Source organism: Cydia fagiglandana, chromosome 25, assembly GCF_963556715.1.
Source record: "Cydia fagiglandana chromosome 25, ilCydFagi1.1, whole genome shotgun sequence".
In the NCBI taxonomy this organism is placed as follows: domain Eukaryota; kingdom Metazoa; phylum Arthropoda; class Insecta; order Lepidoptera; family Tortricidae; genus Cydia; species Cydia fagiglandana.
In genome coordinates, this window is record NC_085956.1 from 7528925 (window position 1) to 7556923 (window position 27999).

At 42.2% G+C, this 27999-nt stretch overlaps 3 protein-coding genes and 1 long non-coding RNA gene across 4 annotated transcripts in view; all 4 read left to right on the plus strand.

Moving 5' to 3' along the window:
• Positions 1 to 27999, plus strand: part of LOC134677175 (uncharacterized) — a 163998-nt gene that overhangs the window by 53245 nt on the left and 82754 nt on the right. The window lies entirely within an intron of this gene.
• LOC134677079 (cysteine dioxygenase type 1) lies at positions 820 to 27999 on the plus strand. Its single transcript, XM_063535526.1, has 7 exons — positions 820 to 838; positions 6483 to 6589; positions 8525 to 8674; positions 19268 to 19414; positions 21965 to 22146; positions 25695 to 25864; positions 27905 to 27999. The coding sequence occupies exons 2-7, from the start codon at positions 6498 to 6500 to the stop codon at positions 27941 to 27943; spliced, it is 780 nt and encodes a 259-aa protein (XP_063391596.1). The 5' UTR covers positions 820 to 838; positions 6483 to 6497; the 3' UTR covers positions 27944 to 27999.
• Positions 10421 to 12142, plus strand: LOC134677094 (uncharacterized). Its single transcript, XM_063535547.1, has 2 exons — positions 10421 to 11202; positions 11622 to 12142. The coding sequence occupies exons 1-2, from the start codon at positions 10899 to 10901 to the stop codon at positions 11921 to 11923; spliced, it is 606 nt and encodes a 201-aa protein (XP_063391617.1). The 5' UTR covers positions 10421 to 10898; the 3' UTR covers positions 11924 to 12142.
• Positions 12331 to 14314, plus strand: LOC134677048 (uncharacterized). Its single transcript, XM_063535477.1, has 2 exons — positions 12331 to 13691; positions 14212 to 14314. Exons 1-2 carry the CDS (start codon positions 12507 to 12509, stop codon positions 14290 to 14292), a joined length of 1266 nt encoding a protein of 421 aa, XP_063391547.1. The 5' UTR covers positions 12331 to 12506; the 3' UTR covers positions 14293 to 14314.

Sequence of the window (27999 nt, forward strand, 5' to 3'; positions counted from 1 at the left end):
CACAACAGTGAGTATAGAATATTCTGATTGCAATAATGGGTTATGAATTTGATCTGCGTTTGTCATAGATTGTCTGTCAATGTCAAAAGTGAAAGGTTGAAGAAATGTCACTTTTTACACTAACAAATCCAGATCAACTTCACAGAGTCAGACCAAGAAAAGTCTGCAGCGGATTTGATAGCCCACGCAGTGCAAGTGTTACTTTAAACTTCAAACTTCTATGAAATTTTGACTTATAAACTTGCACTGCGTGGGCTATCTAATCCGCTGCAGACTTTTCTTGGTCCGACTCTAACTGGTTATTAAAATCAGAATACGCCTCTGGGGCCAAGAATGATATAAGCAAAAGTCACCGAGAAATATGGGGCATTGTCTATGAAAAGGGACCTTATTGTCGATGGCGCTAACACCGCACAGCGTCGCGCGGCATCGTATTTATATCGGAGCATCGTTAGTAATGGCGCAAGCCCCATCGACAATAAGGTCCCTTTTCATAGATAACGTCACATATTTACATTACTTATTTAAGTACTTCACTTGATAACAAACCGCGCGTCAAGACAGTCATTTGTTTTGCCAAGGCGTTTCTAAACTTAACCTTTTTGATCAAAACAAACGTCTCTAGGAAACTTTTTTAACCAAGGCGTTTCTAAAGGAACCTTTTTTAACCAAGGCGTTTCTAAAGGAACCTTTTTTAACCAAGGCGTTTCTAAAGGAACCTTTTTTAACCAAGGCGTTTCTAAAGGAACCTTTTTTAACCAAGGCGTTTCTAAAGTGTCAGTGAAGTTTTCTGTGATTGTGTTTATTTTATTAGTGAAAGTATTAACACAAACTAAAGGTTGGTTTATTATTATATTATCTAATACCTTTAAACGAGCAATTCTTGTTTATTTAATTAGTTATTTATTATATATATTTCGGGGATCTCGGCATCTCAGAAACAGCTCTAAATTTATACATATATTTTGGAGATCTCGGCATCTCAGAAAAAGCACTAACGATTTCGATTAAATTTGCTATATAGGGGATTTCGGGGGCGAAAAATCGATCTAGCTAGGTCTCATCTCTGAGAAAACGAGCGTTTTTGATTTTTTATATGTTTTCCGAGCAAAGCATGGTCTACGTAATTATTTCGTATAAGTACTTAATTAGTTAAGGTGCAATTTCAGGAATCTAAAGCATTTTTCCCTATTTATGTAGTTATGTATAGTTGCTGTTCATTCCGTTGTAGCCATATAGGGTCGTTGCGCTAGTTTCCGTTTTGACCTTACCATAATTGGGTAAAAATAAAATCGGCTAAAATTTGCTTCATACTAAACTTGTACTGTACGGTATATCGGACCGGATGTAGTGTATATCTGACCGGCCAAGGTGCTCACAAATATCTTAACAGCATGTACTCTAGCGCCTAGTTGTCAAGGCGCTAGAGTACATGCTGTTCAGATACTTTTGAGCACCTCGGCCGCTCCGATATATCTGATGGCGACTGTACTATTTCAAACGTCAGTTCCTTCCTACACGATCTAATGAGCGTAATAAAATTAATGATTATTGCTATAATGATATCATTAATAATATTAATAGCTTAATCTAACACTTAACTTATACATGTTTCTTTGATATTTGAACTTTGAATAAGTTATTATGATAAAATATAATCAGTGACAAAAAACAACTGATTTATGACGTGCCATTGGAAACTTACCAAAATTGCGAAATGTCCAGTAAAATTTCCGAAGCTTCTCATATTATTGTACTCGAAATTTTCCAAAAAATAATGTTTCCTTTAATACTTTTGAAATTATCCTAAAACCGAGAACTTTTCGAACTTTTTTTCTTTATTATTATTATGAATGGGCTTACTCATGGCCACAGACTAGCCGAGGCGTAGACGTGGCCTACGATGGAGCGAGCTCGCCCAGAAGGTGCCTGTTCACTCTTGATTTGAAGGTTGCCGGGTTAACTTTTTGGTAACCTTTCACAACTTGAGCATTTGTAGTTCCAGCTCCAACTATTTAGTGTAAATTTCATTCGACAGCGTGACGTGACGTTTGCGTTAATTGTAATTTTTTATGGGATTTTAAGTTTCCAAAACGCCCCGCTTGGCGCGCTGTACAAAATCCCATACAAAAATAGACATAACGCAAACGCGAACGCTCGTCGTCACCACAAAATAAATAATAGTACTAGGTACAGAAGACTCACTCTCTAACAAAACGCGTCTGTTACGATCAGCACAGATATGGCCGCTAGGTGGCGACAGCGCCACGTGCGGCTTATGGCTTTCCCCAAAATTGGAGTAGGAACGGATGTGCTTTTAGATACCTGTAGCAAAGCGACGAAATCGCGGAGTGAGCCACGCCTGTCGTCACTCTATCGAATTAAATTTACGCTAGGGGTTGAGAATCTTCTTAGTTATTAACTGTGTTTTGTATGTGTCACGATTGTACTTTTCCTTTCTTTTTCATAAAGAAACTTACGAAGTTTCGAATTGACTTACGAAGATAAAGTCGTTAAAAAAATCACGTCTCAAGCAATGCAAATATGAAATAGAAAAGTTGCTAGTTTTACTAGTTTAGATGTAAAAGTTTATACAAATAGCTGTAGACATACAGGGTGTAGGTAATCGTTAAGTGTAGCCAGGCGATAATTCCGTAAATATAACAGATGTCAGAAAACTTCAAATTGATATCGAAAGTGCGTTTTCCAATGAGTAAAATTACATTAATATTTTTTTTTTTTTAAGTAGAAATATTCCAAACATGAACTTCAAACCCTCCCATACATTTAGTACGACGACTCACCCCTCAAAGAACGTCGGTGTTGTAAGAAATAAAACTGCCTGAGATTCATTATTTGCGAAAATAAACTGTAATAAAATAGTACCGTTTATGAAATAATAAATCTAACATTTATTTTTTAAGGAAGTACATTTTTTATTTACAGTAGTTCCTCGAAGTGACGCCCTTTGACGGGCTTTCTTAAATGTTTCTAAATGAATTTCTGTTATTATTTGCGGTGTAGTTAGATGTGTAGAAACTGTAGAATAACATGCGTATCTTGTTATGTTCTAATGATAGATGGATGATAGGAAAATGCCTAGAAAAATAGAGTAGGTAAACATGTTTGACTAATCTTAAAATAGGATGATACTTTGATAGCGGTAAGAGCGTATGACTTTCAATCCGGAGATCGCGGGTTAAACCCCGGCTCGTACTAATGAGTTTTGCGGAACTTCTTCTTCTTCTTCGTCGTAACCTCATGACTGAGGGTCGTGACCGCCATAAGTTGCGTTTTCTTGGATTGCTCTCCAACCTGGCCGATCTTCTGCCTTCCGCATAGAGCCCTGGAACTTGACGCGTGTGACTGCCTCAATGGCATCAAACCAGCGTGTGGGTATTCTGCCTCTGCCTCTTCTGCCCTCAACCTGGCCACCGATCATTAACTTCTCTAGACTGTCGGGTTCCCGCCGGGCCAAGTGCCCAAAGAAGCCGAGGATTCTCCTGAGACAGATAGTAGATAGACGGGTTTTTACGTTGAGCTCGTTCGTTGAGTTTGCGGAACTTACGAAATATCATTTGATATTTACCAGTTGCTTTTCGGTGAAGGAAAACATCGTGAGGAAACCGGACTAATTCCAATAAGGTCTTGTTTACCGGGTTAGAAGATCAGATGGCAGTGGCTTTCGTAAAAACTAGTGCTTACGCCGCTCTTGGGATTAGTTGACAAGCGGACCCCAGGCTCCCATGAGTCGCGGGATAACGCGATTGCCGGGATAACGCGAGGGAGATTTAAAGATGGATGGATGGAGAAAGTTCTGCCATCTTGTGGGCTACATCGGAAGCATAAACTTCACACGCCTCGCGTCTAAAATCTGACGGCTCCTATGCTGCCCCCTATGGTTCATGCACGCTATACCTAGTTTTTATATTTCCGTACCCAAAGGGTAAAAACGGGACCCTATTACTAAGACTCCGCTGTCCGTCTGTCCGTTCCTCCGTCTGTCCTTCTGTCTGTCTGTCTGTCACCAGACAGGCTGTATCTCATGAACCGTGATAGCTAGAGTTGAAATTTTCACAGATGGTGTATTTCTGTTGCTGCTATAACAACAAATACTAAAAACAGAATAAGTAAGTATAATAAATATTTAAGAGGGGCTCCCATACAGCAAACGTGATGTTTTTGCCGTTTTTTGCGTAATGGTAGGTATGGAACCTTTCGTGCGCGAGTCCGACCCGCATTTGGCCGGTTATTAAGCTCTAGTCACCTATTGTTATTCTAGTTTATAGGGCACCTATTCGAGTACTAGTCAAATCAGTTTTTTTTTTTCGAACTGTCAAAACGATTTTGCTGCTATGGAATTTATAAGAAACACTAGCATGTGACGTCAAAATCAAATTACCTACTCTTTATAATATTATACGGGTTTTAAAATAGAAATTGTGTCTAAAAATAACTGCTGTCTACATTTCTCTATTAATCTTCTGGTGCTTTATTTCATGCATGGTGTAAAATAATTTATTTCAAATACAGTCAAATACCCTATTGTTTTGCAATAAGGCCAAAAAGGTTACAAAATGTCAGTTTATAATGTGGACGATGGCAATGGTACGTCTTATAGTATCAAGAATCATAATATTTACAATATTAATGACATGAACTAAGGCGGAAAGGTTGAAAAACATCTCACATATAACTTGACTGTACATTCAAATTCAACCCCTATCTCAAGAGCTTTAAAGTCTAAATAAGCTTGAAACTATGCTGATCGAATTTATAATTGAATTTAACCCTTATTACAAGATCCATAAAGTTAATATGTTTGACATCAATATGAACTGAACTATTAAAATATTACTATAAGGAAAGGCCTATATTATATGACAAATAAAAGCCGTTACGCCCTTGTGGTAATATGTTAAAAGCGTGCGTTATGACGTTATGACGTGAAATCTTTAGTGATTTAAGTATGACGAAAATTATCATAAACTTACTCGGTAAGGACCGTAAGTGGGTGGTTTCATATTACTGATAACCTAATAGGCAACTATTTATATTTTATAATTGATCTTCTGTCAATAATAATAATGATAAGCGCTGGTAACCTAGCGGTAAGAGCGTGCGACTTGCAATCTGGAGGTCGCGGGTTTAACCTCTTGGGGTTCAATGTTCTAATACTAGTACAAATTACCTCCAATGAAATATAAATCTTAATGGAATGGAATAGAGTTTCTTTTATTTCGTTTCTTTCGATTTTAAAACAAAACAAATTCAACTCTATTTTCTAATACCGTTGATTCAAATTCGATTGCCAATTTTCCTTGTATGGTGGGCCGCTAGAGGTTAAACCTCAGCTCGTACCAATGAGTTTTTCGGAACTTATGTACGAAATGTCATTTGATATTTACCAGTCGCTTTTAGGTCAAGGAAAACATCGTGAGGGAACCGGACTAATCCCAATAAGACCTTGTTTCCCCTCTGGGTTGGAAGATCAGATGGAGCATTCCATGAAATTGTCTACCGTTGTCCCGTACAAACGCGAGTTTTCTGAAGATTTGCAGGTATAAGTAAGAGTTTCTATTTCTGTAACAATTGGTCAAAAATATGACCATAAAAATGATTGTCGGCTTTAAACGCCGAAAAAAAGTTCTAATATACGAAATAAAATGCGTTTGTACGGGACAGCTCGTGGAATGCTCCAGATGGCAGTCGCTTTCGTAAACACTAGTGCCTACGCCAATTCTTGGGATTAGTTCCCAAGCGGACCCCAGGCTCCCATGAGCTGTAGCAAAATGCCGGGACAATAGGAGAAAGAAGAAGAAGATTTGATCTTGACTTTCGACGCTGAAACGCGACGAGGTGAATGCAATTTGCTCGGGTGTTCTTAAGAGCCAACAGAAGTGGTTATTTCTCCATACAAACGTACTCGACTGTTTCCTCCGTGGGTTTTGATGGTAGAGCAATGATTTTTTCAACACAGATTAATATTGTCAATGTCTGTGTCGGACCGTTTTGTTTTTTTGATATTTTTGCTTTTTAGGGCGCTAGAGCCCTTCAAAAATGGCCAAAATGGCCTAATTGACTATGTCGCAATGAGAGGCGTAGTATTCAAAACTGACATCAATTAGCCAAAAAAGCAAAACGGTCCAACACAGATAATTTCATAATCATTTAGATTTCCGAGTTTGGTTTGGATTGGTTAAGTTTTGGAGGAGGAAACAGTCGAGTACGACATCTCGATTTTTGAGATTTTTCACCTTATCCTTATCGCACTAGTTTTAGGAGCCGCTTCCCTTAGCGATACGGGTATATTTACCTAAAATATTTAAAACTCAGCTCCTGTTTCGTCTTAAAGATCGGCTACGTCAGCCATATTCGGGCGCAAAAGCGCCGAGCTAACTAGGAGTCGAAGTGGTCGCCTTGGTCGAAATCGGCCGGATGGATCATCATCATCATACCTATAAACTTTTATATTGTTCCAGAGTATTTAAAACAATATGGACGTGGAGAATGCGAATTGCAAGATGAGAGTGTCACAGTGCACTGACATGGAAGTGCTGCCCATCGAGAGACCCATCAAAATTGACCAGTGAGTACTTTCTTATATACCTTTTTGACCGCACCTGCGGTCATATCTGTCGTAATAGACGCGTTTTGTTAGAGATTGAACCTTCTGTACCTAGTACTATTATTTATTCTGCGCTTACTCTAACTGCCTACTAAAAAGAGCGCTGGTGGTTTAAGGGGCCCACTTAAGGTCTGTGCACACCGGCTGCGTGTGCGTGACGTGCACGTGCGCGTGCGGAGTTGTAGTATACAGATCCTTATGAGAGATGGCACACCGCTTGCGTGACGTGTGCGTGTGCGGCTCCAACATTTTAGCGCACGCACACGCGCACGTCACGCACACGCAAGCCGGTGTGGCTCGGCCTTTATTAACAGTCCGCCGGATGGTATCGGCCTGTCAGTTAGAACAAAATTTTCATTTCATTTCATTTCATTTCATTTCAACTTCATTTCATTTCATTTCAACTTTGAAATTCCATTTAGTTTTAGTACTACTTATGTAAGTTGTATGGTTATATATTCTTATTAAGGAAACTGTAGGTCTATAAGTCTAATAACCCTTTATTGTAATAATTTATTACTATAAGAGACTGTTTGTTTCTAAATAAAGAAATAAAATAAATAATAATTTTGACAGTTCCGAACAACTGACAGGCCGATACCGTCCGGCGGACTGTTAATCAGTGGGTCCCTTAAGCCACAGCGCCGCCCTTAGGGTCTCCCCTGATATATCGACGCGCATTCGGCAAAAGCCGATAGGAAAAAGCTTTATGTCCACGCAATAAGAGCGAAAAAGTCGTCGTTCGGCTCGGCTCGCATCGGCCGGCGCCTGCCGACGCGTCGACGGCTTTTTCGCTCTTATTGCGTGGACATAAAGCTTTTTCCTATCGGCTTTTGCCGAATGCGCATCGATATATCAGGGGAGGGGAGACCCATAGTCGTCCTTCCCCGTCGCCCCCGTACCGCGCAGGCGAGGACTCATTTAAGCGGTCGGTCTATAGCTGTCAAGCGGACCCCAGGCTACCATGAGCCGTGGCAAGATGGCGGGATAAAGGATGACTCACGATAGACCGGGCCGTGTCCGGGCCGGAGCTTCCGGCGCTTACTTTTCTATCGCCAAGCACGCACCACGATTTTAATTTTTGCGACACGATTTTAGAATCGCGCTGTAATTTATCGCAGAAAATTCACTGCGCGCACTGCGATGAAAAGTCGACGATTTGTTCATTCTCGACATGGATTTCGTACCAGTCGCTTGTCGTGTAACAATATGCAATCGCTGTATGACTGAGTATTTATACCACAAAGGTGATCTCCTTCTATTTCTATAATTAAACGGTCAACATCTAGCGTTTCATCTTGTGACTCCATTGGAGAAGCAGGTTCCGATAAGTTGACGCTTGGAGAGCGGAATGCCGACTGAGGTCCGGGGTGCGATTTTATTATCGCAGTGCGCGCGGGGCCACACAACTCCGTATGCTGCAATTCACTTTGCGACAATCGCGTCGCGAGTAGTCGCGGAAAAATGTGACAAATCACAATTTTAAAATCGCTGCGATTTTTTTGTCGCATATGCGCGCACTTCCATATAAACACATACGTTACATTTCTGCGACTAAATTATCGCGCGACAAAAAGTCGTGGTGCGCGCTTGGCCTATGACATGACAGGCGATCACGTGATGCTTTCCATAGAAAACGATGCGCCGGACGCTCCGGCCCAGACACAGCCCGGTCTAACGTGAGTCATCCTTAACGCGAGGAAGAAGATTCGTAACTGACTAGATCGATTTGTATAAGATTGTCACATAATATGTATTTTATCTGTATGAGGAATGTTATGAACACGAAGGAAGCGAAAGAGGTATGTCAGGATCGTAGCAAGTGGAAATCCGTGGTCTCTGCCTACCCCTCCGGGAAATAGGCGTGTTTGTATGTATTTTATTTTTATTCTTCAGCGAGATCACAGGGCTGGAGAAGCTGGTGGAAGAACTGCACGCCATCTTCTCCCGGGATCACGTCAACGTCCAGGACGTCCAGAAACTCATGCTGGGCTACAAGAGCAACCCCAAGGACTGGAAGAAATATGCCAAATTTGACCGCTTTCGGTAAGTTTGTTATAATAAATGGTTTTTTTTTTAATTTTATAGAAAATATATTTAGTACCTTAATCTAATGTTTCGCCAAACTGTGAGACAGTTTGTTGGCGATGCGCTCTAAACTAAGCTTAAGCTAAATAGGTACACTGATTATTAAGTAACAAGTTAAGTTGTCATTAAGAACTTATAAATTTACCTATATGTATGTATCCTAAATCTCTCTTGCGAGACAGCATCACACTATACCTGTAGCAGGCGTAGATCTTGATGATAGGTGTATTGTGACATTTTTTGCCACTTTTGTGTTATTTCTAGCCAGGTCGCGAGCCCTTTATAGGAGAAAAAAGTGTCCTAAAATTTCTATACATTTTTTAAACACAATAGGAAAAAACTCTGGGACATTTTTTTATCCCATTGGGATCGAAAGAGCTCGTGATTCTTAGTAGAAATAACACAAAAGTGGCAAAAAAGGTCACAATATATAAAAAGGCAAAATATAAAAGTGACGCTCCAATAAATACTTCGGTAAGTTATTCAGCACGGGTATGATGGTCGTTCTTGTCTACGTGACAGCGTGATAACACGGTATCCGTCACTTTCTATCCCGGGGTGTTAAAAAGTGACAGTTATTTAATCATGTGGATAAAGCCATCCATAATTCGCCAGCAGCACCGGTATCATGGTCGTATTTTTATCACTTGTCATGCCATGCATCACTTTCTCACTTACATAATTATTTGTTAGAACGTAACAGGCATGGTGGCAATAAAGAGCCGATCTTAGCCCTACTGGTATCAGGTAGGTGATAGAGAGCTACTGTCATGGACGTCATGACACAGAATAAATAATAGTACTAGGTACAGAAGACTCACTAACAAAACGCGTCTGTTACGATCAGCACAGATATGGCCGCTAGGTGGCGACAGCGCCACGCGCGGCTTATGGCTTTCCCCAAAATTGGGGTGGAACGGATGTACTTTTAGCTACCTGTAGCAAAGCGACGAAATTGCGGAGTGAGCCACGCCTGGTCATGGTAAATTATGTAGCTACAGTACATTTACTGTCATCTTTCGACAAACGATTAAAACTGTTAGAACGCCATTTGACTTTGATAATTATTATATCACTGATATGTGTGTTTACGCCAAGTGCAAGCACCTTTCACATGTGCCGTGTGCAATAATCGTAGGCCAATTTCCTAGAGGCTCAAGCGTAACTTAAATGGTATGTCACTACATTCATTATGGTAAAACTTCATATCGATGGATTCTATTTCCGGACCAGGACGATTCGGAGCGTTGTAGCGAACGCACGTAGGTTGCATTCCTGCCGGGTTTGAAGCTAGACTTGGCCGCAGCCATTGACCACGCCGCGTGTGTTTTCAGTATAGTTATTTTCTAAGAATAGTAGTTGTCGTGTCACGATTGTCACGCATCAGGCGTCAGTGTACGAACGAATAAGTGTAGATTAACGTAAAATATACGTGCATGTGAAACATTGAGTTTCTTTTCATCGCCACACCTACCCGAACCACCCAGGCCGGAGCGGCCAGGGTCCTCAGCGGCATCACAGCAGGCTTTGGAAGGCCTAGCTCCTACCGGACCACGCGAGGCGTCACACCGGAGCGGTGGAGGCGCTCCTCACCAGCAACGAGCACCAAAGGAAAGAGAAGTATCGGAACGCGACCACGGGAGTCCGGGCTAACCGCCTTGTGACGTAGACATTCTTGGTGTTCCCATCAGAGGGGAAGAATTACAGCACGATATTATTGAAAGCCATCGTCATCAACGCGAGCACCGCAGCGGTACATCGCATTGGTAGCGTAATCATCGCTTCAAGTACTCATCGTGTCAGCATTATTCATTTTTGCCGTTAAATTCAGTGGAAACGGAGCCCGGTGCGGTTGGGCATAGTGCGAAAAAATCAAATCAAATCGTAATAAAAGGGAAGGCGTCGGCCGCCATTTTCTTGCGTAGGCAACGGACGGGGACCGTACAGTGCGGAGTGCGGCCATCTTTAGCATAAGGACATTTCCGGTTCGCGGCAAACGTCAGTTTGGGACATTTAGGTTAGAATTATCTGTCAACGTCAAGTGTCGCCAATAGATTAATTAGGTTATCGTCAATATAAAATCCAACTTTAAGGTAAAGCCAAAGCCACCTAACTTGTAAACTGTTAGTCGAATAGTGTCACAAATTAGTGTCTTTCATTAATCGTAAAGTAAATTCACGTCATGTCGTTAAAGTCAATCAAGGTGCAGCTGCGCACCAAGTACCAAATGTTGACCGACTATGCTGGCACGGTCACATCACGACCTGACAGCATGGCCGCGTCGGTGGCGAAGCGGCACTTTGATCTTATTTATACTGAGTACGTCAAGGCCCACGAGTCACTGCTGGCCTACGAAGGTGAGCTCGAGGAGGAGGAACGACTTCAATACCAGGAGTGCTTCAGCGAGGTTAACCGGCTGCTGATCCAGCTAGACGAGGCGTCGGCTGGAGAGGCTGGCCAGTCACACACACCCCGTGGACAGGCAGGTAAAGTCAAATTGCCCTCTGTGCAGCTGCCCACCTTCAGTGGCAACCTGCCAGAGTGGCTCTCCTTCTATGATCTCTTTATGTCGTTAGTCAATAGTAGGGACATCTCCGACGCGGAGAAACATTACTATCTTCGGTCGTCGTTGCAAGGGGAGGCGCTGTCCATTATACAGCACCTTCCGATGGACGGACCCAACTACGCGGTAGCTTTACAGTTATTGCGGGCTCGGTATCAGAATAACAGGCTGCTGTTGGATACATTCATTAGCCGAATCATGAACCTGCCTTCAGTGGCGCACTGGAGTGCAGGGTCACGCTCAGCTTTCTATGACCCGCTCCGGGAGTCAGTCCAGGCGCTTGAGAAGCTCAAGCAGCCAATCACGGAGTGGTCATACTTATTGGTTTTTATAATTTTGCAGAAACTACCGAACAGAATCAAGACCTTATACGAGGAGAGGTACGGTGGCAATCCGGAGGTGTTGCCCACTCTCACGCAGCTACTGGCGCTGTTGGAGGAGCAGTGCCGGGTTCAGCAAGCGGTCTCGCCAGCAGCGGTGGAGCAACCAACTGCGCAGCGTGGTTCCGCACCTGCACGAGGAAGAGCGGGGCCGTCGGGTCAAGCTACCAGGAAACCGGGACCGCCAGCGAGGGTCTTCGCCATCGAACAAGAGACCAATCAGGTGAATTCACCCCCTGTTCTTTGCTCATACTGCTCGAGTGACCAGCACAGCTTGTACAAATGCCCGAAGTTCCTTAACCTGGCGATTTCGGAGCGGAAGACCTGGGCTAGGAAGTCAGGCGCATGCTTCAGATGCCTGCGCAGTCACTATGCACGCGAGTGCATGCAGCGCAACTGGTGCGCACAGTGTGAGTCGTCCGCACACAACTCACTGCTGTGCGATGGTGGTGCAGCGGGGAGAGCCCCACCCATGGCAGTTGAAGCAGCTGTCCATCGGGTAAGGGTCATGCCGCTTGCCACGCCAAGCACGTCGAGAGCAGTCACGCTGCCGGAGCGGTGGCCGTCTCCCCAGCGACCGACTACATCTCCGCCGAGGGCTGCGAAGCCGCAGTCTCCCAAGCCGTCAGTACCAGACCAACCCCAAAGGAGGGAGACAGGGTCACCTCATAGTGCGCTTCAGCCAGCTCAGCTGATTCCCACCGGTCATATACCGAGGGCTAAGGTAGGCGCGCGTGTTCAAGCGGCGCAGCAGTCATTCCACTCATTGCGCTTCGGGACTCGGAGCAGTCCTGAGCCTGAACAATGAGATCAGGCCACTGTTGGTGCACCGGAGGAAAGACTACGAATGGCGCCAATTCGTGTCTCTCCTACAGCTGTGATCATGGTCAGATCAGGCAATGGGTCTTATGTTAAAGCTAGGGCTTTGCTTGACTCGGGAGCGGGGTGCTCCGTAGTGAAGAAATCATTTGTAGAAAGATTCAAAGTACACCAACAGTTTACTGGGAATAATATTTTTGGAGTAGGTGACATAAAGGTAAATGTGCCAGGCACGATTGCTAAGCTTGTATTCAAACCACGCGGGAAAACAGTGCCTATCATCAGTGTAGTAGCTACAGTCATGTACAGGGTTACGGGAAACATACCTTATTATGATACTGAGATCAGGACTCATTTGGATTCATCAAAACTTGAATTAGCTGACCCTGCCTTGGATAAATCGCAGGATGTGGACATCATTCTAGGAACGGATGTGCTCAATTATATATACACTGGTTCAAAGATACTCACTAACATTCCAGGTGTTGAGGCGTACGGCACCTGCTTCGGTCACGTGCTGATGGGGGCAACTTGGAATTACCCATCATCATTAACAACACCGACCGCCGGGACATCAGTAGAGGACTACGGCATCCATGCTACTCGGCTCGAGGACGTCCTAGAAAGGTTTTGGAGAGTGGAGCAGCCCCCCGAGGAGCGGCCGCAACACCCAGAACACCTCGAATGTGAAAGGTTGTATACCTCCACTACTCAACGTTTAGATAATGGCCAATTCATGGTGCGGTTGCCGCTGCGGGCAGACCGACCCAAGCTGGGCGAGTCTAGGGCTCTAGCCATGCGTAGACTGATTTCGTTGGAGGCCAGGCTGGCCAAAAATCCAGTATTTGCTGAAAAATATAAGGAATTCATGAGGGACTATGAGGCACTTGGTCATATGTCCAAATCAGACTTTAATTTCGAGAGCGAACACTATGTAATACCCCACCACGGAATTTTCAAAAAGGGATCCGAAAAGATCCGCGTCGTATATAACGCTGCAGCTAACTCAAGCACCGGAGTATCGCTCAATCAATGCCTTCACTCAGGCAAACCGCTTCAAAATGATATCACTCAAATATTGTTAAATTTCAGACGTCATCAAGTTGTCTTCACGACCGACATCAGAATGATGTTCCGGCAAACGTGGATACACCCCAGCGATAGGCGCTATCAGCTGATTCTGTGGCGCGAGGATCCGTCGCAGGATGTACAGGTATATGAGTTAAATACCAATACATACGGACTACGCTCCAGTCCTTTCATCGCGATAAGGACCTTACTTCGATTAGCTGATGACTGGGAAGCCCAGCATCCAGACTCACCGGCTGCTCATATCATGCGCAGAGATGTATATGTTGACGACATCCTCACTGGGGCTGATTCACTCACCGAGGCCCAAGAACTCAAATCAGAACTCATAGAACTCATGCGGAGCGCTGGATATGAGTTACGCAAATGGTCGTCTAACCGCAGAGAATTATTACAGGATCTTCCGCAGGAGCATTGTGAGATGCCTCGTCAGTTTGACACTGACGACAAGAGTTTCATAAAGGTATTAGGGATACAGTGGAACCCCATGTCAGATTCCATGTCGTATCAACTCAACATACCGTTGGGCCAACCAACGACGAAACGTAGCATATTGAGTACCATAGCTAGACTGTATGACCCGTGTGGCTATTGCGCACCAATCATATTTAGATTCAAACTGTTTTTACAATCACTGTTCACAGATGGATTACAGTGGGATGAGCCACTGTCCCATACTCAAGACCTTCAATGGAATGAACTCATTCAAGATCTACATCACTTGAGTCAGCTACAGATTCCGCGGTGCGTCACTCTGCCCGGTGCGGTGTCACACTCCCTCCACGGCTTTGGAGATGCGTCGGAGCTCGGCTACGGAGCCTGCGTGTACCTCCGGACTGAGGACGCGTCAGGGAATGTACTAGTACGGTTAGTGATAGCTAAGACTCGCGTAGCGTCAAGGAGAGTCAAACAAACCATTCCGAAGAGCGAGTTAAATGCAGCTCACCTGGTTTATAAGTTATTAAACCACGTCGCAGCGGCATACGAGGAATCAGTTCAGATTGACAGCATAAATGCTTGGTCAGATTCCAGAATTGTGCTATGTTGGTTGAACACAAAGCCTCATGTGCTACAGACTTTTGAAGGTAACCGTGTTCAAGATATTCAACAGTCAACCCGACCTATGACATGGAGGTATGTCAGATCGGAGTCGAACCCTGCCGATGTCGCATCGCGGGGGGCTACGGCGAAGGACCTCATCGGGTTTCATCTTTGGTGGAACCCAGAATGGTTAATGACGAATGAGTCACAGTGGCCGACGATGCCGGTCACCATGTCACCAGATTTACCCGGATTCAAACAGTTACATCACATTACGCCGGCCGAGAAGTCATGGGAGGAGTTTCTGTTATCACGAGTCAGTTCGTTCAACAAGCTTATCAATGTGACGTCATACGTATTGCGATTTTGTAAGAACGTTCGTTTGCCGAAAGCGCAACGGAACGTTCGCCCTACGCTAACGATCGACGAAAATCGTGAGGCAATGAACCACTGGATTAAGTACGTTCAACTGGATGCTTACAGAGATGAAATCGTGTTATTGAAAGGAGGCAAGATTGTTTGCAAGTCACTTCAAAAACTCAGCGTTTTCGTAGATGAGAATCACTTCATTCGCGTCGGAGGGCGACTGCGGCATTCATGCTTACGTTACGATGCTAAGCACCCATACCTTCTACCTAAAGACCATAAATGGACTCAAATGTTGATGCAGCATTATCACCGTACCTATTGTCACGCTTCAACGAGCGCACTCATCAATATACTCCGGCAACGTTACTGGATCCCGTCGGCGCGACGTGTGGTATCCCGCGTAATCAATAGCTGTATGTCGTGTTTCAGATTCAACGCTTCAACGCAGGCCCCGTTTATGGCAGATTTGCCAGCGGACCGAGTCACGGCGGCTCGTGCCTTTTCAGGAGTAGCAACCGATTTTGCCGGTCCCTACTGGGTCAAAAGTAGTCACCTCAGAAATGCTAAATCACTCAAAGCTTATCTGTGTGTTTTCGTATGTTTAGGAACGAAAGCCGTACATCTTGAACTCGTCTCGTCGCTGAGCACCGAGGCCTTCATTGCGGCGTTCACACGGTTTGTCAGTCGACGAGGGCTGCCCGCCTTAGTCAGGAGCGATCAAGGTACAAATTTCAAAGGTGCTAGCTCATACCTCAAGGAGGTTAGTCAGTTCTTACTTGACAACGAAATTGTCCTCCAGGAGGAATTTCGTCGCCAAGGTGTCCGCTGGGAGTTCAATCCTCCTGGTGCCCCTCACATGTCAGGCTTGGTAGAAGCCGCAGTCAAGAGTAGTAAGAACCTACTCAAGCGTGAGTTAGGGGACCGCATACTGACCTTCGAGGGTCTTTCAACCGTATTTACCAAAGTAGAATCGGTGCTTAACTCACGGCCTCTGGTTCCTTTATCCGAGGACCCATGTGACTTGGAAGTACTCACTCCGGGCCACTTTCTTATAGGGCAACCATTGCTATCGGTACCTGAGTACCCGTGGAAAGACACTAATGTAGCATGTTTATCACATTTCCAGTCTTTACAAAAGATTTCACAAAACTTTTGGGCTAAATGGCATATTACTTACCTTAATAATTTGCAAACCAGACTCAAATGGTACAATCATGTTCCTAACATGGCTTTAAATGATTTAGTATTAATCAAGGATGAAACTGCACCCCCTCTCCACTGGCGTAGAGGTAGAGTGATTCAATTATTTAAAGGTGCAGATGATATTGTACGATCAGTTAAATTAAAAACTCAGGGCGGCGACTTAATCCGGCCCGTTGTCAAATTGTGTAAATTACCAGTAGAGTGTACTTAACTGTATTAATTTATAAGTTATGTTTTGGTATTGTCACATGTTAACAACTTATGGTACCTACTGTTTAAATTGAATTTATTTATATCAAGATGACTCACTGATTTCTAATTGCAACTGTACTAGGTACTGTTTCTTTATAAGTATTTAGTTGGTTACTTGTTCTTTCATGTCACCACTTTGCTGTGGTCAATGTTTGATAGTGCTGTAAGTTAGACTAGCTAATCCATTGTGCTTCAAGGTATCAGCTCAACTCTGGCCTCCCCCCCGCAGGAATGTTTACGCCAAGTGCAAGCACCTTTCACATGTGCCGTGTGCAATAATCGTAGGCCAATTTCCTAGAGGCTCAAGCGTAACTTAAATGGTATGTCACTACATTCATTATGGTAAAACTTCATATCGATGGATTCTATTTCCGGACCAGGACGATTCGGAGCGTTGTAGCGAACGCACGTAGGTTGCATTCCTGCCGGGTTTGAAGCTAGACTTGGCCGCAGCCATTGACCACGCCGCGTGTGTTTTCAGTATAGTTATTTTCTAAGAATAGTAGTTGTCGTGTCACGATTGTCACGCATCAGGCGTCAGTGTACGAACGAATAAGTGTAGATTAACGTAAAATATACGTGCATGTGAAACATTGAGTTTCTTTTCATCGCCACACCTACCCGAACCACCCAGGCCGGAGCGGCCAGGGTCCTCAGCGGCATCACAGCAGGCTTTGGAAGGCCTAGCTCCTACCGGACCACGCGAGGCGTCACACCGGAGCGGTGGAGGCGCTCCTCACCAGCAACGAGCACCAAAGGAAAGAGAAGTATCGGAACGCGACCACGGGAGTCCGGGCTAACCGCCTTGTGACGTAGACAATGTGTTCACTTCTTGAAATATTAATACCTATTAACGCCATCTACTCGAGAGTAGGCTTCAGGCTGTGGCGCCATCGCTCGAAAAGATTGCACCATACCTTTGGTCTACAGTTGACAATACAATATCATGGTAATTGGCACCATCGAGCTGAGCTGATGATGGAGACACGAGGAAACCATAGGAACTCTGTGATAAAACAACGTAACCTCATTGTATTTGTGGTTTTTAGAATTGTCTCGATGAGTATTAGTTGCCTGTAAAGAAAAGTACAGTCAGCGATAAAATCTTGTACCAAAACATGAAATTTTTGACAAAAACTTATTTATTCCCTTCCCAATCATTCAAATGCGAAAAATATGTTTTCAATCGCGTGAAATTTATCTTATCTTAATGTGGATTTTCCTGACCTTCTAATGCTAGATCAAAGTACTTCAGTGTTGCTACCTATTTGAAATAATACGATAAGCTTTGGCAAAAACAGGGATTACGTTTATCAATCAGTCACTGTCATTTGCAAAAACACCTGTTGCTAAGGCGTTGGTATAGTTACCTAAATTAAGTGATCTTATTGGTTCAAGAAACACATCACTCGCTACGCATTCTCGCACATCTCTGGTGGAAACGCAGCCTTATGGCTCCTCTACACGATGGGCCAACGCCGGCCACTCCAAGGGACGCAGCCTTGCGGTAGAATGAGATAGCAATATCACTTGCTCCCTCTAACGCATAAATGCCTCCCTTGGAGTGGTCTGCGTTGGCCCATCGTGTAGAGGAGCCATTAAGCCGCGGGATAGAAAGTGACGGACATCGTTTTATCACGCTGTCACGTAGAGTCTACCTGACAGCGTGATAAAACGGTGTCTACGTCGTAGACAAACGACCATCATATCCGCTTTGGGCTCTTTTAGGCGTATTCTAATTTTATTTATCCGATCTGTTTCCGATACGAGACGGACCTGTCAGTGTCAAATGTGACGTTTTTATTAGAAGGAATATGAGTGATTTTGAGAAGAAAAAGTATAAAAATGTAAAAAGTAAATTAAATGTCCTGAGGACACTTTAAACAAAATAGTCAGTTAATAATACTGCCTATTTTGTCTACACGTGTCCTAAGGACACTATAAACAAAATAGTCAGTTAATAATAACGTTATCCGCTTTATTTACACGTGTCAATAATATTTTTATCACAAGATTACTGTAACTGTGGCATATGATGTTATTATTTTTAATAATTATCTTATCAATGCTAAAGTATTTGGTCAAAACAAAAACTATATGAATTGCCATGTACGAAAATCACTTACGTATTACTTTATCTTCTAAAGGCGTGACTGTATGGGCGTGTTAATAGGATGATAAAGAAGACGATACACTTGTCTCTTTCTGACAATGACTATCGCGAAGGGTCACGAAATCCACGACAACGCATGGTTCCAAGACCTTGCCCGAAAACGCGCAAAGAGGCACAATCCACCTAATGATGCCGACATGACTCCCTACTTCAGCTGCCACAAATGCGGTCGCAAATGCCGGTCCCGCATTGGCTTATACAGCCACGAGAGACGTTGTTCCTCGCTTACAGACGCAGAGATGGTATGTAGGAGAAACTATGTCATGTACAAGAGAAGACGCGGAGAGTATTTACAAATATATTTGCAATAATATTTACATCAATTTACAAATTCCACTGTAGAAGGTAGAGAAGCAATAGGGAGTACTCTCTCCAGGCGGGTGTTATGCCTGGGGACCGAAGTCCATTGAGAAATGGTCGGAAGTTATATATATAGAAACTGACATTATAAACTCCGTAAGCGCGTTGTAGGTCCCTCATACTAATTGCGTTCTAGACGTAGTTCTTCTTAGTAGTTTGTGCGTTCTAGCTCCCTAACGCCATGTTAGATTATTATGGCACGACGTTGGCAGTGACAGCTAGAGGAGACGCCACACGCTGCATAAATCATCTGTCAAGATGTTAAAGGCCTGATGATAATTATTTACATTTCTTTTCCCCAGTTACACGAGGAACCTAGTAGACGCCGGTAACGGAGCCTTCAACATCATGATCCTATGTTGGGGGGCAGGGCACGCCTCCCCCATACACGACCACGCTGACTCACACTGCTTCATGAAGATACTGTCAGGGAACCTTGAGGAAGTCAGGTAACCTTTACCACCACTAAAAACCTTTTTGCTATATATTGTAGCTGCTGCGCACATCTCCGCGCAGGATTGTCTGTAAATAAATCAAATCTTAGATTCTCACTATTTTAATGAAAATATTGTCTGGAAACCTTGAAGAACTTCGGCAGACTTCTTGTTGGACCTCTATTACTCGTAAGTACCCATGATACTGTACCAAGAAAATTCTCATGGTATAATGAAGATACTTTCCAAAAACCTTGAGAAAGTCAGGTATGTTTTCAAAGGACCCATATCCAACACCCACCCACCCATAGATAACATTTACATCCGAATGGTAGACGCCTCTCCCTTATACGACCATGCTGACTCACACTGCTTCATGAAGATACTATCAGGGAACCTTGAGGAAGTCAGGTATGTTCTCAAAGGAACCATATAAAAACACCGACCCACGCATAGATAACATTTACACCCGAATGGTAGACGCCTCTCCCTTACACGCCCATGCTGACTCACACTGCTTCATGAAGATACTATCAGGGAACCTTGAGAATGTCAGGTAACACTTCTTATTCAACCCTATTAAAGAAAAAAAGATAAAAATAAGTTTATTGCACACAGTCTTCTGACTTCGCGTTATCCCGGCATTTTGCCACGGCTCATGGGAGCCTGGAGTCCGATTAGCAAATAATCCCAAGAAATTGACGTTGAATTTATTACACACAAAACACAGTAGGTGCAATACAGACATTGTTGTGACATCGGGTGGTTGCAGACCATAAGTTAAATTATAATACAGAATTTCCAGAGGTCCTCCAGAATAGCGGTAGGCTAGGCCTATACCGCGGGAGACCAAGTATGCATTTGTATATCATTCATTATTCCAACTGTCACAGAATACCTAATAGACGAAAAAATTATGACCTAAAAGTACATTGTTTGCTAGTGAAATAAATAACATTTCCTATCAGACAGTACCAGAATCTTCCCTGAGACATAAATGGAGAACAATAGAAGACAGACGAACGATAACCTTCGAACCGACATAATGAACCATAAACAACGAACTGTGTGACCTGGCAACCGGTTCAGTCCCGATTAGGACACTTTAGGTAGATAATGAAGTTGGCCATTCAAGTTGTAATCTAGAGTTAGACCAAGAAAAGTCTGCAGCGATTTTGATAGCCCACGCAGTGCAAGTTTTATTTATACGTCATAATTTCATAGAGGTTTGACGTTTAAATAACACTTACAAATAAAATTCTGAGTGCGCAATGCGCAATATGGCCCTCAAGTCAAAAAGTTTGGAGAGTCGTTTAAGGCAGGGGGCCTTAAACGATTGACCTTTTAAATTAATCACAAAAGTTCCAACTGATCATTTGCTACAAAACGAACATTGACCGTGTCCCTATCTCGTATTATCGCGTGTTTGCGAGAAATGGAAAACTACTTATCTCTCGCCGAGATATTAAAGGTTTTCTTATTCTTAGATAGTTTCCAGGGCCGTTGGTTCAAGGAGGGCCAACAAAAGATGAAATTACTGAAGAGTAATTTCATCTTTTGTTGGCCCTCCTTGAACTAAAAACTACTACCACTACTACTAGAAACCACTACTACTAGAAAGAAGTTTCTCGCGCTATCCCGGCATTTTGCCGCGGCTGATGGGAGACTGGGGTCCGCTTGATCTAATCTCAAGAATTGACATAGGCACTAATTTATTACGAATGCGACTGCCATCTGACCTTCCAACCCAGAGGGGAAACTAGGTGTTATTGCGATTAGTCCGGTTTCCTCACGATGTTTTCCTTCACCGAAAAACAACTGGTAAATATCAAATGATATTTCGTGCATAAAGTTCTGAAAAACTCATTGGTACGAGCCAGGGTTGAACCCGCGACCTCTGGATTGAAAGTCGCACGCTCTTACCGCTAGGCCACCAGCGCTCCATTTATAAGTATAATATGAATAATAAGGATAGTTAGATCAAGAAAAGTCTGCAGCGAATTTGATGGCCCACGCAGTGAAAGTGTTATTTATACATAGAAGTTTGACTTTTAAAATAACACGTGCACTGCTATCAAAATATTTGCAGACTTTTCGTGGTTTAACTTTAATTAGGCAAGTGTCACTTTAATTAGGCACCTTCATTGTCCGCTGGCTAACGGGATAGAATAACAACAAAAAATAGGCACTTTTTGTTGCTATTCATAGACTAGGAATCCTCTAGACCGAGTTTAGAGCAATTATTTCATGCAACCGATGATGCTAAAAATGCGGGGGTGCGCGGGACGAGGTGAGCGAATTCCCGTGCCGTGATTGGTCCGTTCAAAGACGCGGACGTCACACAAAGACACTTTCGACTCGAACATGGAGTGAAATTACCGTGTGCGTGGCAGAGGGGGTAGCGCGACTATGCTAAGTCTGGAGTCTTTTGCCTAGTTGCTATGCTACGGGCGATCATCTCAATACTTCACCTAAAAATGAAACAACAATTTACAGAAACACACAACAACAACAATTTAAACAACAATTTACAACAATTTAAATCAGTGTTTTAACAATTTACAGATACGAATGGCCGGAACACGTGCAGCCCGAAGTCCTAAAGAAGCTCAAGAACAAGAGTTGCTGCGACAAAATGGCGGACCAAGATGGCTGCCGGTGTGAGGAAGATGGCGGATATGACGCGGGCGACATGAAAGAGATAGGGAGAGCCCGGCTAGAGCTGAATGATGTGTGTTATATCAACGGTGAGTTGTAGCAAAGAGTATAGAGGGCTATTGCCAAAGTAAATTTTGTAGTCACGGTACATTTACTGCCATCTATCGACACACGATTAAAACTTAAAAAAATATTGAACATGTATAAATTAATCAAAATATGTTTACGGATAAATGATTTTTAATTTTTATTGTTCCATACTGACCCATGTTCTTTCACTGATATGTGTTAAAATTGTTAAATATCAAACGGTGTCCTCAACGCCATCTAGCCGAGAATAGGCCAAAGGTATGGCGTCATCTATTCGATAATGACTTTTTCTTGATTTCCGAGGCACGTTTTTTTCTTAGACTTTAAATATTTATCTTATACGGAGTTATATAGATATCTCTGGTTATAGTCTTTCGATTTGTAGCTGGCCCCGAACGACTAATCCTTTTTCTTACCTTTTGAATACATTAAACTAGTTTTTACGTTGCTGGATTCGTCAATCTATGCGCCCAAAGTTAAAACTGCCGTTTTTGTTTTGAGTTCTGTAGCTCTCCTATCAGTTTCGTGAATGACAGTGAGAAGTGAAGACAGTGAGAAAGTTAAGGAAAATGTATGGAGTAATTGTACAGAGCCTCTACCGGTCACGTAAAGAACTAAAAAATTCAACTGGTACCATGAGTTATAGACGTTTTTACGCGAGTTTTCCATACTTGCCTAACTTCACACCTAAAACGCTCTCTTTCTAATTATATAATGAAAACTGAGCCAGAATTATTCTGCGTAAATACTTTACGCGAGTAAACGTGACAGATGTTATGGAAAAATACGTGCGTTTCCAACGTGACATTTCTGTCAACTTGTAAACACAACAAATACGCAGATTTTTCACGAATATTAATGCAATTTTCAACGTAATATGTATAAATTTATAACAGTATGTGAACTTCAAGCAAAACTTTAAGGGATAAATCAATTAATAGTTCGATAAAAGGCTGATTTAGTACAAAGGTAATGAGTTATACTTGACATCATATTTTCCTATTTCTACTGCTACATTTGCGAAAATCACATTGCTTACGAGCAGTTTTTGGTTTTAGGCAAGAAGCTGATTGAAAACAACATTTCCCTGAAAACCCGGATTGCATCATGTATGCATGCGTATGCATGTAGAAGTTACATATTAAGAATTAAGGCTCAATACAAGGAGCAGTACATAGACATGTTGCTGTTTTTGTTGCTATAATAATGCACATAACACATAGTAAGAATATTTACACAAAAATTGCTATGTATTTTATTAAGCATTATTATCTGAAATAAAATAAAACATACAAATGTTCTGTGAGTTTATTTATTTTTCTTTACTAAGTAAGTATTATTTTATTTTCCGTTGTTCAAATTATTGTGTTTGGTAGGTACTCGTTTTTCATGTCAACTTGGTAACAGGAAATATAAAACTTTCTTCAAAAACTTTTGCTGGTGGTTCAGAATCTGAAAATTTAAAACACATTTATTGCCAAAAACCCGCTGCGTGGGTTCATTTTGTATTGGAAATGGGGCGCTTGGCACTGAAATATACTCGAGATCATATAGGTACTATAAAATTAAGATCGCTATTAAGGTCATACGTAGGTCGTAGGGTCTGTGCGGAAAGAGAAGAGTCGTAGGTATAATATATGGGCTCCCCTAAATTTCACGACTCTTCTCTTTCCGCACACTTTATTAGATAATGTTACTTAGCAGTAGGCGGTGCGGATTGAAGCGGACCATTATAATACATACCTATTTTAATATTTTAAGATTTCCTCTCATGTGTGTACTATTTTCATCAAACGTAATAAATATGTAGCCAAAAGTAGCCTGTATAATCGCGCCGTATACTTTGCTTCCTATTTTTTAACACGCAAAGTCATAATTTTAACTCGATTATTAATGATGTTTACGTAATTATCATATTTTGCAATTTTTGTCTTGAATACAATATATTTTAATTTATACATTGTTTACTAACATTGATGTGTTTATTATTTTCGTAACTATGGCAACGTCAAATCTTTAAAAAATTGTAGAATGAAGGTTGAGTCAGTAACAAAGTGACAAAATTGGTCTAAGAGCATTTAATAACTGGAGTGGCCATTGAGTGCTTACTGTTAGGATTTAGGATTAGGGTTCCGAGCAGGAAAGAAAAGCTTGTTTTAACACCATATAGGTAATGTTTATTAATCTCAAGCAAAACTACATAGTAATGGCGTCTCATACGGGAAGAAAGAACACCTACATTTGTTTTATATTGACAACCGAATAAATCAAATATCATAGTCGTAGTAGTCTCGTAGGTATACTCTTTATTTTTTTGGTGACATTATTACTTACCCCTCTGCCGAAAAACACAATTGTGCAAACTTTTGTATGGACTGACATGGCTATTTGTACGTTACGTACAAATCATGTAGAAATAGCAATACATTTGACGTCCCCTCCCCCGCAAAAATCGGCAGACTGTTTTGTAAAGAAAATGACAGCGATGACATGTCCCTTCTAAATGCTCTTAGTGGATGGTAGAGGTAAGGAATACAATCTCCATGTAATTAATAATGAAAAAGTGTCCGTCAAAAACCTTAAGAGGGAAGTATACTACGTAATCGTCCATACAAAAAGAGAAAACGTTTTTCCACTTGTAAATACGAGTATCTTCCATTCTCCATGATTTTTAGTACGGTATTGATACAATGAAAAACTAGGTTTATGGGTTTTCTTTTTTTCGCTGCTCTGGAGAGATTTAGAAAAATTATAATAGCTGACAGCGTGCCCACTTTTTGCAAATATTCTCCCATAAAGGAGTTTTCTCATAAAGTCATAAAGGATTCTCCTTACCTCTACCCTCCATATTCACGGCTGCCATCAGTATATGTAACATTACTTTCTGTGCATCTCACTTGCGCTAATATGCGAGAGCGAGATGCATAGATAGTAAATTACGTAGACGTGAGAAAATTTGACAATTTTGTTATTTAGTTCATTAGGTGACTCCTAGAGGCGCTGTATAAAACTCCGATATACTCGTAACTCTTGCTCTGTTTTTTAGTATAGTTAGAAAGGGACAGTATCGTTTGGAGTGGAGTGAAGTTAGGTACATAAGACCGTAAAGAAACGTAAAACGTGACTCACGGCACGTTTATTCACCGAGTGTAAGTGAAAAATACTCTGCCAACTGATGGTAGAGGCTCTTAGATCGACGAATACAGCAACATAAAAACTAGTTTGATGTATTCAGAAGGTAGTTAAATACAAAACACAGTACGTAGCGGCCCCCTTTTTTAAATATCTTTCATTAAATTTAAATAAAAACTATTGTTTAGCAGCGCTAGTGTGCACGTTGACGAGCTCTTACAGCAAAAAGAGTAGAAATTAAAAAGTGGCAACACTGTAGTGTCGTCCCTTTCAAACCAATTTATATAAGAAAACGGGACGACACTACAGCGTTGCTACTTCTTAATTTCTACTCTTTTTTGCCAAGGTGTAAGATGAACTGATCTTCCTACTTCGAATTTTTGAAGTCTATTCACGATTTTTTTTATATTTCCAGACGCCCTAGGCCTCCACCGTGTAGAGAATCCCTCGCACGCCGACAGCGCCGTGTCCCTCCACCTGTATTGCCCCCCCTTCGACAGCTGTCGCGTGTTCGACTCCCGGACTGGGAAACCCACCACCGTCACCACTACCTTCTGGTCTATTAATGGGAAGAAAGTGAAAAGGGTAAGTTCCCCCCCCCCCTCTCTCTCTCTCTCTCTTCGCCTTTACTGCCCCCCCCTTCGACAGTAGTCGCGTGTTCGACTCCCGGACTGGGAAACCTACCACAGTCACCACCACTTTCTGGTCTATTAATGGGAAGAAAGTGAAACGAGTAAGTTTTTTTCTCTCTCTCTCCCTCTCTCTACGCCTATACTGCCCCAGTGCCCCCCCTTCGACAGCTGTCGCGTGTTCGATTCCCGGACTGGGAAACCTACCACCGTGACCACTACCTTCTGGTCTATTAATGGGAAACGGGTAAGCCTATATCCCACTTTCTCTTGGACCATACTGCCCTGCCTTTGACAGCTGTCATAGTTAGGTTCAATCCTCGGACTGAACTAGAAGACCAAGAAAAGTCTGCAGTGATTTTAATAGCCCACGCAGTGCAAGTGTTATTTATACACCAAAATTTCATAGAAGTTTGACGTTTAAAATGACACCTGTACTGCGTGGGCTATCAAAATCGCTGCAGACTTTTCTCGATCGACTCTATGAATTATCTCAAATGATTTTTTCGAGTTCGGGTGCTAATCCGTTAAACATAACATAAGGCTTTGTTTCTAGGTCTATAAATTAAAGAAAAAGCAAAGACCAAACCATAAATAACGTAGTTATCTTTACTTAAAAAAATCACATATAAGGGGTCATCCATTAATTACGTCACACGAATTTCTAGGTTTTTTTACCCCTCCCCCCTCCTTGTCACACTTGGTCACATTTGGCAAGCCCCTCCCCCCCTAGTGTGACGTCACATTTTTTCTACGAAATCGCCCAATCGAATTAAGTAAGTACCTAAGTATTATTAATATTTTATCAAAATATTTTTGACGATATAAATATTAGTAATTTTATAACCCAAAACTGCTTAGGAAAGAAAATTAAACCAATAAAAACGATAATCGTTTTAAAAACTTGTTATTTAAATGTACAGCGAATAAAATAATTTAAATAAATTTTCGGTTACTTGATGAAGTTAAAGTGACGTCACAAAGTTTGTGTCTCCCCCCTCCCCCATGTCACAATATGTCACATTTTCTTGACCCCCCCTCCCCCTAAACGTGTGATGTAATTAATGGATGACCCCTAAGATACCTAACATCTTGTCATAAAACAACATGTGTTATATAATTGTAGTGCCATCTAGTGAACCACCTAAGAAGGATTAAAAGTTAAAAGTCCGACCGGTCTGGCCTAGTGGGTAGTGACCCTGCCTATGAAGCCGATGGTCCCGGGTTCGAATCCTGGTAAGGGCATTTATTTGTATGATGATACAGATATTTGTTCCTGATATATACAGATATTTGAGTCATGGTTGTTTTCTATGTATTTAAGTTTTTATATATTATATATATCGTTGTCTGAGTACCCACAACACAAGCCTTCTTGAGCTTACCGTGGGGCTTAGTCAATTTGTGTAAAAATGTGCTGTAATATTTATTTATTTATTTAAAAGTTATTCTCTTGCAAAGTCACATTGTCAGTAGAAAAGGCGCGAATTTTGAAATTTTATATAGGAGGTCACCCATCGTCTACATTTATTTTAATTTATGTCGCCTTTTTTAGGGTTCCGTACCCAAAGGGTAAAACGGGACCCTATTACTAAGACTTTGCTGTCCGTCCGTCCGTCCGTCCGTCTGTCAACAGGCTGTATCTCACGAACCGTGATAGCTAGACAGTTGAAATTTTCACAGATGATGTATTTCTGTTGCCGCTATAACAACAAATACTAAAAACAGAATAAAATAAAGATTTAAATGGGGCTTCCATACAACAAACTTGATTTTTGATCAAAGTTAAGCAACGTCGGGAGGGGTCAGTACTTGGATGGGTGACCGTTTTTTTTTGCTTATTTTTGTTTTTTTTTTGCATTGTGGTACGGAACCCTTCGTGCGCGAGTCCGACTCGCACTTGCCCGGTTTTTTTACTGACCGAAATTGCTTGCCAAACTATAGTTTCTGAATGCATTTACTACTCTCTCCTAATACCTGTATATTTTTTTTTTAGATTATGGAGGCCAACGAATGTGCAGACAGCCAGAACTAAGGCAAAATGTACCTTGAATTGGAATAAAGAATAAAATGGGACCAAAAATGTTGTAA

Bases quoted from the DNA above. Each gene is read 5' to 3' on its own strand.
- LOC134677079 (XM_063535526.1), top strand. From the start codon at position 6,498: ATGGACGTGGAGAATGCGAATTGCAAGATGAGAGTGTCACAGTGCACT. The intron at 19,415-21,964 runs GTAACCTTTACC...AACAATTTACAG, and splicing joins GGGAACCTTGAGGAAGTCAG to ATACGAATGGCCGGAACACG. The intron at 25,865-27,904 runs GTAAGTTCCCCC...TTTTTTTTTTAG, and splicing joins ATGGGAAGAAAGTGAAAAGG to ATTATGGAGGCCAACGAATG.
- LOC134677094 (XM_063535547.1), top strand. From the start codon at position 10,899: ATGTCGTTAAAGTCAATCAAGGTGCAGCTGCGCACCAAGTACCAAATG. The intron at 11,203-11,621 runs GTAAAGTCAAAT...ATAATTTTGCAG, and splicing joins CACACCCCGTGGACAGGCAG to AAACTACCGAACAGAATCAA.
- LOC134677048 (XM_063535477.1), top strand. From the start codon at position 12,507: ATGGCGCCAATTCGTGTCTCTCCTACAGCTGTGATCATGGTCAGATCA. The intron at 13,692-14,211 runs GTATATGAGTTA...CACTGTTCACAG, and splicing joins ATCCGTCGCAGGATGTACAG to ATGGATTACAGTGGGATGAG.